General features: G+C 39.9%; 1 protein-coding gene across 2 annotated transcripts in view; it reads left to right on the forward strand.

Moving 5' to 3' along the window:
* The window catches only part of SLC12A4 (solute carrier family 12 member 4), a 103800-nt gene extending 90942 nt beyond the window's left edge, over positions 1–12858 (forward strand). For both annotated transcript variants that reach the window (XM_006019070.3, XM_025198431.1), the window contains 7 exons: positions 1330–1525; positions 1878–2047; positions 4234–4365; positions 4454–4561; positions 5060–5244; positions 10012–10145; positions 11664–12858. In XM_006019070.3, coding sequence (XP_006019132.2) covers positions 1330–1525; positions 1878–2047; positions 4234–4365; positions 4454–4561; positions 5060–5244; positions 10012–10145; positions 11664–11755 — 1017 coding nt within the window. In that variant the 3' untranslated portion in view covers positions 11756–12858. The remainder of the gene's footprint in view (positions 1–1329; positions 1526–1877; positions 2048–4233; positions 4366–4453; positions 4562–5059; positions 5245–10011; positions 10146–11663) is intronic.
* The last annotated feature ends 1581 nt before the right edge of the window (positions 12859–14439 follow it).

Consider the following 14439-nt stretch of genomic DNA (forward strand, 5'->3'; position numbering starts at 1 on the left):
ACGTTAGCCCTTTTCCAGTCCTCCGGGACTGGGCCCGTGTGCCACGAGCGTTCAAATTTTCCCGCCAGTGGCTGTGCAGTGATGTCAGCCAGTGCCTTCAGTACCCTCGGATGGAGCTCATCTGGGCCTGCCAACTTAAAGGCATCTAGTTCTTCCAAGTGACTCTGCACCATCTCAGGGTCTACCTCTTCTTGTAGGAACAAATATATTTTAATTTGTTTAAAAAATTGAGAGAGGCAAGGATTTATTTGGGTGATATCCTTTATTGGACCAACTGCATAGTTGGGATAGTTAAACACGCTGTCAAATACAGGTTGTTCTTCAAGCCAGAGGAGAAAAGCAAGTGCAATGATAGTAAAAATAAATAAAATAGTTTGCACAACTAATTATTTCAAATAATTAAAATTCTGAAGGAATTTAGTATACTTTAAGCACCTCTCATATAATTTGTAGCATAAGGAATTGAACAAACATACTTTTAAAGGCTTTATAGGAAGAGGGGGAGCTGCTGCTTATGAGAGCACATTAAGTATTATGATGAAACTTTGAATGAACTTGAGCAATATAGGTTTGACCCTGAATGAAATAGGATTAATGTTGGAACAGTTTTGCTATCCTTGTATTGATAGAAAATTGCAAAGATGCATCACAACAGTTTATTAGGGCTGCGCGAGGCAGTTCCCCCCAAACCCCTGCACCGATCTCCTTGAAACTTGGCAAGCTTTGTGGCCCCAGTAAGAGCTACCACCCCTGCAGTTTTGACCCTCTGTGTTGTAACACACAGCCGTGACATGAGTTTGGCTTTCAAGAATTTGGGGCACAGTTCCCCCCAAACCCCTGCACTGATCTTCTTGAAACTTGGCAGATTTCATGCTCTCAGCAGAGGCTACCATGCCTGCAAGTTTCATCCAAATCAGACAAAAAACAACAAAGTTATAGATATTTAATTGATTCCCCCTTATAACCTATGGCCAGATCTCTGAGGCACCTCGGAAGCTTCGGAGCCGCTTCAGTCGGATCGAGGTGGAAACCTGGTCCGGAGCTCCGGATCAGATCGCAGCCATCCAAAGCGGCCGGATCCGAAGCCGGATCGGATCACTGCCGACTCGCACAGGCCTACAATTTATAGTTTTATCCTTTGATATTGATACAACTGTTACACTTGTTTGTATCCAAATTCTCTTGTACTTAACTATGCAAAATAAGGCACCAGAATTTTGTCTGTGAAAGACTTCTTATCTGTAGAGCTTTGAGTATATACAGATTCAGAAATTTCTGATGCACATTTGCCTTTTAATTAAGAACAATTTTCTCTTTTCTGTCTTCCAGACCATTAAGAATATGATGGAAATTGAGAAGGTGAAAGGATTTTGCCAAGTAGTTGTAGCCAATAAAGTTCGAGAAGGAATTGCTCATCTCATACAGTCTTGTGGACTAGGTGGCATGAAACATAACACTGTGGTTTTGGGATGGCCATATGGCTGGAGGCAAAGTGAAGACCCAAGAGCTTGGAAAACCTTTATAGGTTAGTTTTAAAATATATCGGGTGGCTAGACATCCAAAACCAAGTTCTTCACTATTCATAGGACACGCTGTATGCCCAATGAACAGATTTCTTTTGCAGAACCACCCACGCTTTCCTGCTGTTTAGTATAAATATATTCTGTAATTAACAAAGAATTAGAAAAAATAATCCAAACTGTAAAGTGGGTTTAATAAGCACACAAATCTAGATATCAGAAATCTTTCCTGTCAGAATAGTAAATAATTCTCTTAATATGAATGGTAACTATGGGTAAATCATAGCCTTTTCCATTATCATTAGCTCTTATAGTACCACAGAAAGGTAACTGTTTGCTTTCTTTCTTTAACTGCAGATACTGTTCGTTGTACCACTGCAGCTCATTTGGCTCTCTTGGTGCCTAAAAATGTGTCTTTCTACCCCAGCAACCATGAGCGTTACAATGAAGGCAACATTGATGTGTGGTGGATTGTGCATGATGGAGGCATGTTGATGTTGCTTCCTTTTCTACTCAAGCAGCATAAAGTAAGGATTCAGGAGGTAGATGACTAGTTTGTCTGCCACATAATTTGTGTGGAATAGTAGGCCAGCAGAAATTAGATAAGATTCCTATATAGACTAGGCTTGTTGGTCTGGTATCAATACTCTTCATACTGTTCTTCCAGGATATTTCCCTTATAATAAAAAACTCCATACTAGAATTGTGGGATGGTGGGACAGGTGAAGCATCCTACAGGAACATGGGGGGGATCCCCAGCATACTCGGCAGCGGACCCAGAAGTGGACCAGAAGCACTTCCAGTCCACTTCCATGTCTGCCATGGAGGACACCCCAGGCTCAGCGACTGGTGCCTCCTGGGTCTGGGGTGGCACCTGGGGTCTCCCCACAACCGATCACTGAGCCAGAGGGTCATGGGGTGGGGTGTCCACCGCTGAGCATGTGGCCCCCCGCCACGCTCCTGTGGGACACTCCATCCTCTCCACCATTTCAGCATTCATGAACCGTGCCTGGTACCTTGAGGTATGTAGAAAAAACATTTAAAGCTGTGACTATGGCCAAATCGCTGATTCTCTGAATTAGCATTGATTCTTCAGATTAGGATTTGGCTGAATCGAATCAGGACAGTGATCCAAATCAACGAAGCGAATCACTGCCCCCTGAATCAGGTCGAATCTGAATCGAATATGGCCCACTTCACACACTCCTTATATCTGTATCTGTATCATGTCGGTAACTATGCAAGCTTACTAAGACAAATGTGCCACTAAGGACTCTGCATACTTCTTTACCAAATGCTGTTTTCACAAGGGCTGCAGGATCCAAGCAGTGTCATAGTTTTAGAATCTTGATATTTTTGTATTTCAGTATAATTAGATTATGTACATAGAGGAAGAATAGTGGCAGATTGGTTGTTAGGAAGATGTACTGCTTATTCAAAGACTTAATTTTTATTTATTTTGTACCATGCATTAGTAAAGATGATATTCAATAAGATGAAGGGGTACAATAATATTTGTGTTAGACCTGACTGGATAATACCAAAATTATCTGTGAAAGTTTTTCATTACCTTTATTTTTTTTAATGTTGGCCTTTTCCTCCTCCTCCTCTCAACTCCACTTTCCAGTGTAGGCACCTCTTCTGTAGAGACTGGTGTTGTCATTGCCAATTTGCTGCTCTACTTTGGTCTCCATTGAACAGAGGCTGCCACAAAATGACTGCTTTATAGACAGCTACTGTTTAATCCTAGGACTCCTGAAAGAGAATGGAAGATTCACTAACTCTGTGTACAACCTGATACCTATGTTGCCAGGACTGACCCCCCAAAATTAATTTTGTCCTAATACTGAGATAAATGTCTTGTTTTAAAGTACAATGCCCTTTAGTTTTCTGAATGAAATGAGGATATCTGGGGTGAATTTTTTTTTTAATTCTTTTCAGTCAAGCCCCACATCTTGTTAAGAAAATATAAGTGATAAGACAGCATTAAGCCCTCTATCACTTCTGCACTGAACAGTGGAGTCCTGGCCTGTCATCCAGTGTAATGGGTAAGAATGGTTGTCATCACAAAGATGTAAAATCTTTCTCCCACCCACAAACTCAGGCACACGCTCTATAATGTTCATTAAGCGTATTGTCTTTTTCAAGTTTAATAGTAAAAAAAGAACAGATGACCCCACAAGAATGAAACGTGCCAAGATTTTGTGCAAATCTCTTGAATGGGGACACCAAGGTAAAATACTAATATTTTATCAATCCCCACAAATTAATGGGTTTTCCCAGAAGAGATCATAGCTATAAAAAATATGTGGGTTCACTAATAAGAACCTTTAATCTCTCGGCACCACTGGGTAGCTTCCTTTTATTACTATCATTAAGCCAAAAGTTTGAAGCTGGTTAAAATTTTAGGCCTTGGCAACATAAACACCATGTCAACCATGATATTGCCACAATCATAGCTTTAATGTAGTTTGTCATGTAGCATTTCTCAGCTGTGGGTCATGGGTTTGCATGATTTTACTTCTGCTATGGGAAAGACGGTGTGTCTGTGTGTCTATGTGTGCACAAAAGAAAAGGAAAGAAAAACAAAACAAAAATGCAGAATGCACTATGCTGGAAAATGAGTATGCTGTATCTACTGCTGTTCTCCTTGGTAGGGAGAAAAATGGTTTGTTCCAGATGATTAATAAATCTACATTTTTCTTTCGTACAGGTTTGGCGAAAATGTAAAATGAGAATTTTCACTGTAGCCCAGATGGATGACAACAGCATTCAAATGAAGAAAGACCTTGCTACCTTCCTTTATCACCTTCGAATAGAGGCGGAGGTGGAGGTGGTAGAAATGGTAAGGCCCTGATACTATTTCTTCTTAACAGTTTGAATGCTAGTATGTTGCGTGATTACACAAGGAAATGTTTGTCTGTCTTTTGCAGCATAACAGTGACATCTCAGCATATACCTATGAGCGAACGTTAATGATGGAACAGAGATCTCAAATGCTGAGGCAAATGAGACTGACCAAAACAGAGAGGGAAAGGGAGGTATGTCATTCATTGTGTGCCACTGTAGAAAGAGCTAAGGTGGATGAATCAAAATATTTTCCCTGACAGCATTTCATTTAAACACATTAACTTGACACTCACTTGTGTCCCCACAATATAAAGTACTATATATGCTTAGTTTTGTGTGGCTTTTTCCATAGTGCTGTCTCAAAACTGGATACATTTTCATAAACTAACATATTGGCAGCTCCTAATTCAACCATGCTATAGAGATGCTTAATCTTAGGACAGAATGTGTGTAAGCATCAGTAAACTGTAAAAGCCTTTTGACCTCTTCCCTCATCTTCAATTAACTGATTATCAAGGAGCTTGTCCCTTGTTTAGGTTGGATATCATAAGCTTGTTTCACTCTATGGTATATCTTATTTTATCCCATTTTAGAGCCCATTTGTCTTCTGACCTACCTTTTTATTGCAGTAAAAGAAAACTAGAAAAGTAGTTAGTTTGTGAATGCAGGATTCAACTTTCACTTTTCAGGCCCAGCTGGTAAAGGACAGACACTCAATAATCCGACTGGAAAGCCTGTACTCAGATGAAGAAGATGATGGAGACTCAGTACCCGAGAAGATTCAGATGACTTGGACAAAAGAGAAATGTGACTTTGAAAAACGGAGGCAAAATAGTGCAGTAGAAAACTTTAGAGAACTGATCAGCATTAAACCGTGAGGCTTGCTCTTCTTTGTATTTGTATACCTTAAGATAAAAACTGATTGTACTTCTGCCCCTTCTATTCCATTCCTAATTAGAAACAAAGCAATTTGAATATTAAAAATCACTGCAATGCTGTACAGGTCTCTATTACCTCAACTATGTCTTGGTGATGGAAAATTAGCAGAGGTAGTCACCATTGATCACCCATAAGTAAGCAACAAAAACTCCCTAGAAATGGCACTTGAGTTGTAGTCTTGTGTAAGAATGTAAAAATTTTTATTTGTAACCGATTTATATATCTATCTCAGTGTCCGTCTAGAACCAGCTGGGTAGTAATTAGGATATTATCAATCTGATGTTCTGCTAAGTATTATTGAGAATCGTTGTGTCTAATCTAGGTAGAATGCACTAGAGGTGGTTTGCTATGTAACATGGAATTTCTATTGATTTGCTGTTGAGTTTAATTGCATATACTTTTGTCTCTTTCATGCTTTCAGAGAGTGGGAAAACCTGTAAGTTAATTAATTGTTCAAAAATATTTTTCCATGGACAAGAGTGAGAATTTTTAACTTTCCCTGAACCTCATGCAACTATATTAATTTGGCCTGGTCTTGCCTGTTTGATGTTGAGAAGAGCTGTGACATTTCCATTTAAAAGGACTGAACTTTGGTCCTTAAATTTTAGGGAAAAATACCTTAGAAACATTGTCAAGAAAATTCTTCAGGAGTTATATTAAGGAGAACTAACTCAGAAAGAACAACAACTTCAGCATCAGTTGTTTTCAAGAACAGCATTCTTCATTTCAAGAGGCAAAAAATTTTGTAGGGGTATCTTTTATTGGATTAACTATGTGGTTGGAATAGATTTAGAGCATCTTTCAAATGCAGGGCGTCCTTCTTCATATCTGGAAAGGGATGCCCTGAATTTCAAAACTTGTCTAAATCTATCCCAACTCTGCAGTTTGTCCACTAAAAGATATCACCCACAAAAATTCTTTCCTCTCTCCTATTTCCTGGACTCTCCCAGCTACACCATCACTCCCAACAATAAAGTCTCCTGATTTTGACCTTCCACAAAAAGCATGGAAAGTTCTAAATTGCATCTGAACTGGGCATGGCCACTGTGGTCACTTGATGCACAAATGGTGTATTAGGAGTTCTTCAAAATAAGACTGTGGCAATCCTGATCAAACTATGGACCACATAACACTGCCCTCTATACAAATTTGGTGGTGACGTTGTAGAGATACATTCCCTTTCCTCAAGAATATTAGACTGGTTCACTAACCTTAAAATTAAGTTATAATTGTTGCTCCAAGTCAGCCATATGAAAGAGAGAGAGAGAACATCACTCCAATATTGCCGTCTTCATTTTAAGGATGTTTTAGGTTGGAGCGCCATAGCAGAAGGTTGGAAAACCAAGATTGTGGCAGTGGGAGAAAGCACAAATTCAGGATGGTTCCAACTTTGAATCTAGCTCAAATATGGTATTCCAAGGACACTGCTGATTTGCTTTTGTATGCAATTGGCATGTGTGTGGCAGTGCACCTTTCATGCCTGTCACTTGAAGGGCAGGAGCAGGCAGCCACTAGGTACCTGATGAGAGTGGCCATTTTCAAACATAGGCCAGAGAGGCAGCAGTCTCTGTTGAGCAGCCAGGAGGCAACATTGGGCTGAGCTGCTCCTGGAACACCTTGGAGGTAAGGGTGAAGCTGTGGGGACAGAGGAGGCCTCATTGGTCCTGAATATGACCTGAAACTGTACCCTGCCAGGATAGGGAGGCCTGGTGGGACTGCCCATTTCGTGGCAGTCCCACTTAAATACCAGGACCGTGAACCTCCCTGGTGTAAGACAGGTTGGGGTGCCTAAACCCCAGGCCCCACCTTCAGGTGGGTTACTAAGAGGGAGGAGTGGGGCCAGGCATGGCTACAGCGACCTGAGCCCATAGGGGTGCAAGACCCTGGAGGCCCCAGGGAGGGGATAGTTGTGTGGCCCCAGAGAGAAGGCAGTTGTGGAGCCCTAGAGAAGAGGGCAGTTGAGAGACCCTGAGAGAGCAGGGGTGTCAGTGGGCCCACTCAGAGTAAGGTGCGTCTTCATGACCTGAAGGACTGGGCATAATTCGGGGTTGAGTAGGGCTAAAGGGTCTGAAGGGCAGCCTCAGGGGGTGTGTTGAGTAGGGCTGAAGGACAGCCAGAAGGACAGCACATGGGCCAACCCCCATAAGATCATGGTATTGTGTATAAGAAGCCTGGTGAGGGGCTAGGGCAAAGTTGGCCCTCCATTTGGTGAATTAGCTGGCACTACCCAGGTGAGGGTTGTAGGAGAGGCTCAAGAGACTGCATGTTACCAGCCAACGTGTGATTCGGATAAGCCTGATGGCCAGAAGGGTCGCTCTAGGAGAGAGCAGTGCAGAGTGGAGGGGGCACAGTATGGTGCAGTGAGCAAAAGAACCTGTGAGAGGGAGTACAAGAACATCTTGGATGCCATCTGCAAGGCATGGGCCACAGTGTAGGGGAGGTACAGAGCCACGGATAGTGCTCCCTGGCATAGATTGGGCACAGCTTGGAGCATAGATTGGGCAGCCTTCTGCATTTACCACCACGGGCAGGCGAGACTGTGTGGACTGCCCTACATAGACAGGGAGGCAGGTCAACTTGAGTTTAGACCCCAAACGTGCCCCTGTCACAATGTGTTTACTTTTTAATGTTTATAATAACTGCTGAGAAGCTTAAAATGAGGTTTTTTTCATATTTTGCTTTGTACACATTCTCCTCCCTATCCCCAGTGAAACCCAGCAAAACCAGCGTTCCCAGACAGCACAAATTGGGATTGTAGCAAATACCTGGGCTGGAGGAACTGTTCCTGCATGCCTGGCATGTTGCTAAGGATACTAGGGCTATGGCAGCAACAGCTTCTGGGACACTGGAACTGGGGGAGTAGGGAATACTTCTCTATTTAATTTTCAGTATCAAAGTGGTTGGTATCCAACTGAGTGCTGGGAAAAGCTTTTCCTAAAAGTGTGACTGATGAAATGAACAAGAAGTTTTCAAATATGGGTGTTCAGCTTTTTAATAGAGTATGATGTGGGATTTCTTTATTATTTCAGTTAGAACAAACTTTTATTGGCTAACACAGATATAGCATTGTTTCTAGAGCTTTATTAGATGCCTGCACAACAGATATTGGAATCTGCTCCACTCAGTAGGTAGGTGTCTGCTTAAAGATCACCTTGGAAAATACAAATTATCTGGTTTCCCATGACATTCCTTATAAAAGGGATGTTCTTGGTTTTATCATCTTCTAGTTTATCCCATTCTTAAATAATGTGCTGCAGCATTTTGAATAATTTCCTGAATATTTTTGGAAGTTTACCATATTTCCTCACATACAACCCCCCCACAGAAATATGATATGTACCTTATTTTAAAAAGGCAAAATGAAGGGGAAAAACATTTTTCCAGGGTTATGGCTGCATAGAACATGAACAGATTCCATTTTTTAGATGATTCACCCTGCCTTTCAGCTCACTGGCCTCCCCTAGCTGCTGCTGAAGACTGATTTCCTTTGGTGAATCTGTGACTTTGAAAGAGCTAAAGAGTCTCTAAGACTGTGAAATAGGAGGAGAGAGCCCAGAAGCCTGTGAGAGACAGCAGAATTGCCCTAAGAAAGGTTAGCTTTTGTAGTAGAACTTCAAGATCCTTAAAAAGAAGAGACAATCATTAATAGTTCTGGAGTAAAGAACAATGAGCCATTAAATCAACTGACTTGAATGATAATGCCACAACTACTGCACTGTGGAGCAGGAATTAAAGCAGGATGCTTCTCTCTGGGGCAGAAAACCAGCTTCTCTAATTTAATACATGCACCCCAGTTTTGGAGGGCTGAATTTGGGGGAACAATACATGTTGTATGCAAGAAAATACAGTATTTCCCAAAGACAGCCCATAGACATAATCTGAGTGATCAAATCTTTTGGGTAGAAACATAAATCCTTTAAATAACATCCCTTACTCATGTCTTTACTGCTTTCTTGTAATCTTTGACTGCTTTAGTTCATTAATTTAAGTCAGACTTTTTGTTATTTCAGTTCTAATATAAGGGCACAGTGGAAATTACTTAAATAATCTCTGTTGTTTTTAAGAATGGAAAATCACTCTGGACTGTAGACCTAATTCAGTTTCAGTCTGGTCCAAGGCCCCTTGGAAGCTGATACAAATTTTTACGTTGACTTCAATGAACAGATTAGTTTTGTGTTTTTATTGGTGTATCAGTTTTAAGGCTAAAGTGATCTATAAGTACCTGCCTAAGAGAAACCAAAGATAGTGGAGGAAATGTAGACTAAAAGATGATTGGGACATGTGCCAGGGTTCTTGGAACATTGATTTCAAAAGGCTTAAGCATTAGCATAAGTCCATTTCATTGACTTATAAAGTACTCTAAACCCTATATACCTTTTAAAATAAATTGGAGAAAAGAATGCATGTTTGTTAGCTGTAGTGTGTAAGAGTGATGTTGTAGCAATGACGGTCCAGAAATTATGCGAGAGGTAAGGATTTCTTAGGGTAATATCTTTTATTGGAGCAACTACACATAGTTGAGATAAAGTTAGACAAGCTTTTGAATGGAAGACACTTTTCATCGGGTTTAACCAGTTCAAACCAAGCACAGCATAGCTGCCATTCTGTTAACATTGCAGAGCATTTTAATGGGGATATTCTTTTCCAGTTCAGTTTAAAGATTTTTTTCCTAACAACAAATATGAATGCAATTCTTCAACAGGAATCAGTCTAATGTCAGAAGAATGCACACAGCAGTGAAGCTGAATGAAGTCATTGTAAATAGATCCCATGATGCTAGACTTGTTCTTCTCAACATGCCTGGCCCTCCAAAGAACACTGATGGTGATGAAAACTGTATCCTTGCAAGGAAAGCTAAAATCACATACAAAATATATGCCTGTCTATCTCACCTTGATTCTTATGTTTCTGCTTGTAACAAGCTTGCTGCTCTAATGCCATGAGAGTACTAAATTATAAATACTTAAAGGAAATGTTACCACTGTCTTACTATCATACCCTGGACGCCTTGCTCCCTGGATCTGGTCAGATAATCTGACAATCTCATCTACACTTCTCTAGATTAATATTTTCCATGGCCTCTATAAGCTTAGGATCTGGCAACAATGAGGAAATTAAACAGATGGGAGTCTTGCCAGCTTCAGAAGAAGGCTAGACAATTTGACATTACCTAACTTGGGAATGATACTTCCAAGGAAGCAGTAGCTGCTTTTTTCTTTTTGTATTTCGAAGTTTGAGTGAATAAAAATAATTTATTTACAAAAAACAAGATGGAAATTAGAGTCTGAAGATTCCCCTTGCATCATAATTAAAACAAACCAGAGGGTCCACTTCTGATATGGTACCTTCCGATTCTCAGTTTGCCTCATATTGGTAATGCCATAATGAATAAAATCGAGTTGATTTGTAGGGCCAGAAGCAACTTTTGGAGTGCATCACATTGTGCAAGGAAGCGAAAAACATTTCTTGAAGTCATTAAGAACACCCTCAGCATGGGTGGCTTGGTATTGCATGCTGTTTGGTTTAGATTTTGTATTAGTCAACTGTGCTAATTTCTCCCCTTTGTGTGACTCAAAAGCTTATGGAACAGAAGTGACACAGGAGAAATCTGTAGTACGTGTTGTCTGTGAGCTAAGATATTCCTTTGCTTTCCCCATCTCCTGCTACGGTTTGGATTAAAATTTTGTGTTGCACCAGTTTAACTCCTGCTCCATCATAAATCCACTGTATATTAAAAAATGAGGAGTGTTGGAAAGCAAGCTAGAACATAGTTCAAGCATGATTCCCAATGAACCATGTTCTAATGTAGTTTGTCCAGCTGCTGTTCTACAGCTGTGTTTGAGCCTAAGGAAATGCAAACTCATGTCTGTTCTTACTGGTTGTATATAAGTTTAGCTATAAAAAAAGCAAGTGTTTGATATGTTTATACACAAGTGTGACTGAGGCATTCTGGTACTTACTATCTTGATTCTATATTGGCCCTTGTTGACTAAATTGAACAAATCTTCATTGTCTACCAGTAAACTTAATTTATTTAAGCTAAGAACCAGTTTATCCTTTCATAGTGTGGTTGGTTTTGAAGCACAATCTGTCATAAACATAAAACACTAATTTGATACACAAGTTCTTTAAAAGTTTGATGTGATCCAGTTTTGAAAAACTGCTTTTTTCTGCCAAAGCTACACTTGGCTTGTGCACACATTCATATTTAATAAGAATGGAGGGTGCTACAAGATTTTTAGTTAAATTCAGTATTGAAGCTGTAAGTATACACCTTTCCATAAGGGATGCTGATCATTCTCTATTTGCATGCAAGTTTTACAAATTCTTGTCTCCTTGACTTTACTGATGCAGATATGGAGTTCCTGGAAGTCTTGACTGAAGGTTTGGAGAGAGTATTACTTGTTAGAGGTGGTGGTCGTGAGGTCATCACGATTTATTCTTGATTCAATGCAGCCTTCTATGCCAGCCCACATAGACGTTCTTCTTGAAAATGGACATTCCAGTTTTGAATGGAGGACAGCATAAATTCTCTTCCTAACTCTCCCTTCAACCTGTAGCTCTTAGTACTGCTTCCACCAATTTCATTTCCAGTGACTCCTCATTTGCAAATTACATATCTTTTGGATTGCAGTGTTGTTACACTGTCCAACAGGCAACTCAAGTTAATCGTGAATCTATGACATTACTCAGTTTCTGCTTTGATACTTTGCCATTTGTTTTTGGAGTTTTAACACTAAACCTATTTTTAGACAACATTTGCTAACATGCAGTATTTTAGTAACTGTAAAGTTAGGAATTGACAGTCAGTTACTGTAAAAAGATTTCAAAGCTTTTTATATTGGGTTTGGGGATAGAATTACATTATAGAGCAGGTAGTTTTTGCTGATGTTCAGCAAAAATACGTTTTTCTAAACAGAAAAAAAAACTAGATTGTAAGAACTGCCTGAATGAGCTACAGTTTTCTGGGTTTATTTCCAGAACTAAGTTTCAGTATTGGATCAGAATTTATACTTGTAATACATTTATTGATATAGATTTAAATAAATTATGTTGCCATAGTTGATAATTATGTATGTAGCTTGCTACAAAACATTGTGTTCCTTCTGAGACTAAAGGTTCTGGGAGGCAGATCCCTATTTATTTTTTATATTTATTGGTCCTAAACATTGGAAACATAGGTGCAAACAGTCTGGGAGTTTCGTAGAGAGGTTTGTTTAGTTTCATACAGTCCTTGCAGTTTTTCCGTGTTAAAATTCTTGCAAACCATCATTGTATGACTTGCAGTGCATAAAACTTGTTGAAATTCAGCACATGGAAACAAGTGTTGAACTGCACATGCTGTGGTGGCATTGCACTTGCACAAACACAGGGGACCTGCTGCTTCATTGTAAGGTTTTGTGTCTTAAAAAAAAAGAAAAGAAAAGAAAAAGCCAAACCTCCTATTAACCGATAAGTCTCTGGAGATTTTATCAAACCTAATCACATTGTACTTTTCTGTACAGAATGTCCATATTTTTTTTCAATAAAATGTTGCATACACTTAAAACTATGTTCAGTTGTGTTTATGTACTGAATTAACTAACTTATACTCATACCTGCCCTCTGCTGCGTGGGATTGGAATTGCTAAATGACAGTTTTGTAGTCCATAGACAAGTGCAAAATTTGTCACCCCAGCTACAGTATGATTGCTGCCCAGGAACAAGTTTCAGAAGAAGCTTTAATTGTCCATAACTGAGAACTGTGTGCCAACGCGTATGGGAGGGATGTGGGTGTCTGCCTTCTCACTTTAGACTATTAGCAGCTGGTATATTGTGAAGAATTATACTTCACTATGTGGAAGAAACAAGCTTCACTTTGTTTTTTGGTTTTGAAGTTGTCAGAGACTTTTTATTGTACAAGCAGCTGCAGGGGAGGACACCGAACAGACAGAGCTTTCTCTTATCAGTTCCACATGCCCCTCCCAACAGGCAGTTAAAGCAAGCTTTTATATGTTTCAATTCAGGTCACATGATGCAAGATATTACAAACAGAAAACTGGTTTGAACCAGAAAGCTGCAAGAGGGCATAAACTGTGGTTTGACCTGTTGACTTCATAGGCCTACTCAGCTCAACAAGGGAAAAGGGTGGGAGAAAGTGCAGATTGCAAAATAGGCGGGAAAAGGCAAGCACTAGCTGCAAGAAGTCAGCAGAAATTAAGGCCTGGAGTTTTTTTCTTCCACATTCCCCCCTTTTGTACTTACAGGACAACCGATGAGATTTTATAACCATGTGTTGGGCAACAGACTGCAAGTGAGCTAATGGGAGAACAGTCTGACTTATGCATTCTTCGAGGCACAGTGAAACTTGTTTTTAGGTAGAGTATCTTCCAGTGCTCCTTTCGGAACAACTGTGAGACTAATCTCAATTGACTCAGCATCACGTTAGACATAACTGTTGCGTCTTTTGCGGAATGCACTAAGGTTACAATTGCGTAGCAACAAAAGGAGTACGTGTAGAAAGAGAATAAACTCGAGGACCCTGATTGTGGTATAAAATAATTTGGTCTCAAGCCCGCCAAACCAGTCCCAAAGACTCTATTGATCAGTTTGGTGTAGTTTAGCAGCTTTTTTTTCAATAATTTCGGCCTGGTTTTTAATAGCACTAGAAGCATCTGGTATATAAACGCAGCATTCTCTTTTTTATCAAAGCACACACACTTCCTTTGTTAGCTAATATATCATCTAAGGCGCGAGTCTGTTTTCTAGAGTCATTTGTCTCATTTCTTTTATCTCTTTACTTATTTCACAAAAACCAATGGCAGTAGCATTAGCTATTTTCTCCTGGGATACTGCAACTTCCTTTATTTTTGACATGGCTAATCCTGCGCTGTAGTTGGGGAACATTATACCCCCAAACCTTTGATTTTCTGTTATTTCGCGAACATTGCAAATTCTTCCTTTAGGTAAGTGAGATCTAATAGTAAAGGCAGGATATGCTGCAGAGACATAGCATGTTTTTCTCTAACCGGAAGGAAGGTTTTTATAGGCCTTATCTCCACAAAGAAAATAGTGACCAGCTAGTGCAGTAAATGAAAAGTTACAAACTGGTTTTAACATTCATACTGAATAATAACCTAAATATCCAGCC

The sequence above is a fragment of the Alligator sinensis genome, unplaced genomic scaffold, assembly GCF_000455745.1.
Source record: "Alligator sinensis unplaced genomic scaffold, ASM45574v1 scaffold97_1, whole genome shotgun sequence".
Taxonomy (NCBI): domain Eukaryota; kingdom Metazoa; phylum Chordata; order Crocodylia; family Alligatoridae; genus Alligator; species Alligator sinensis.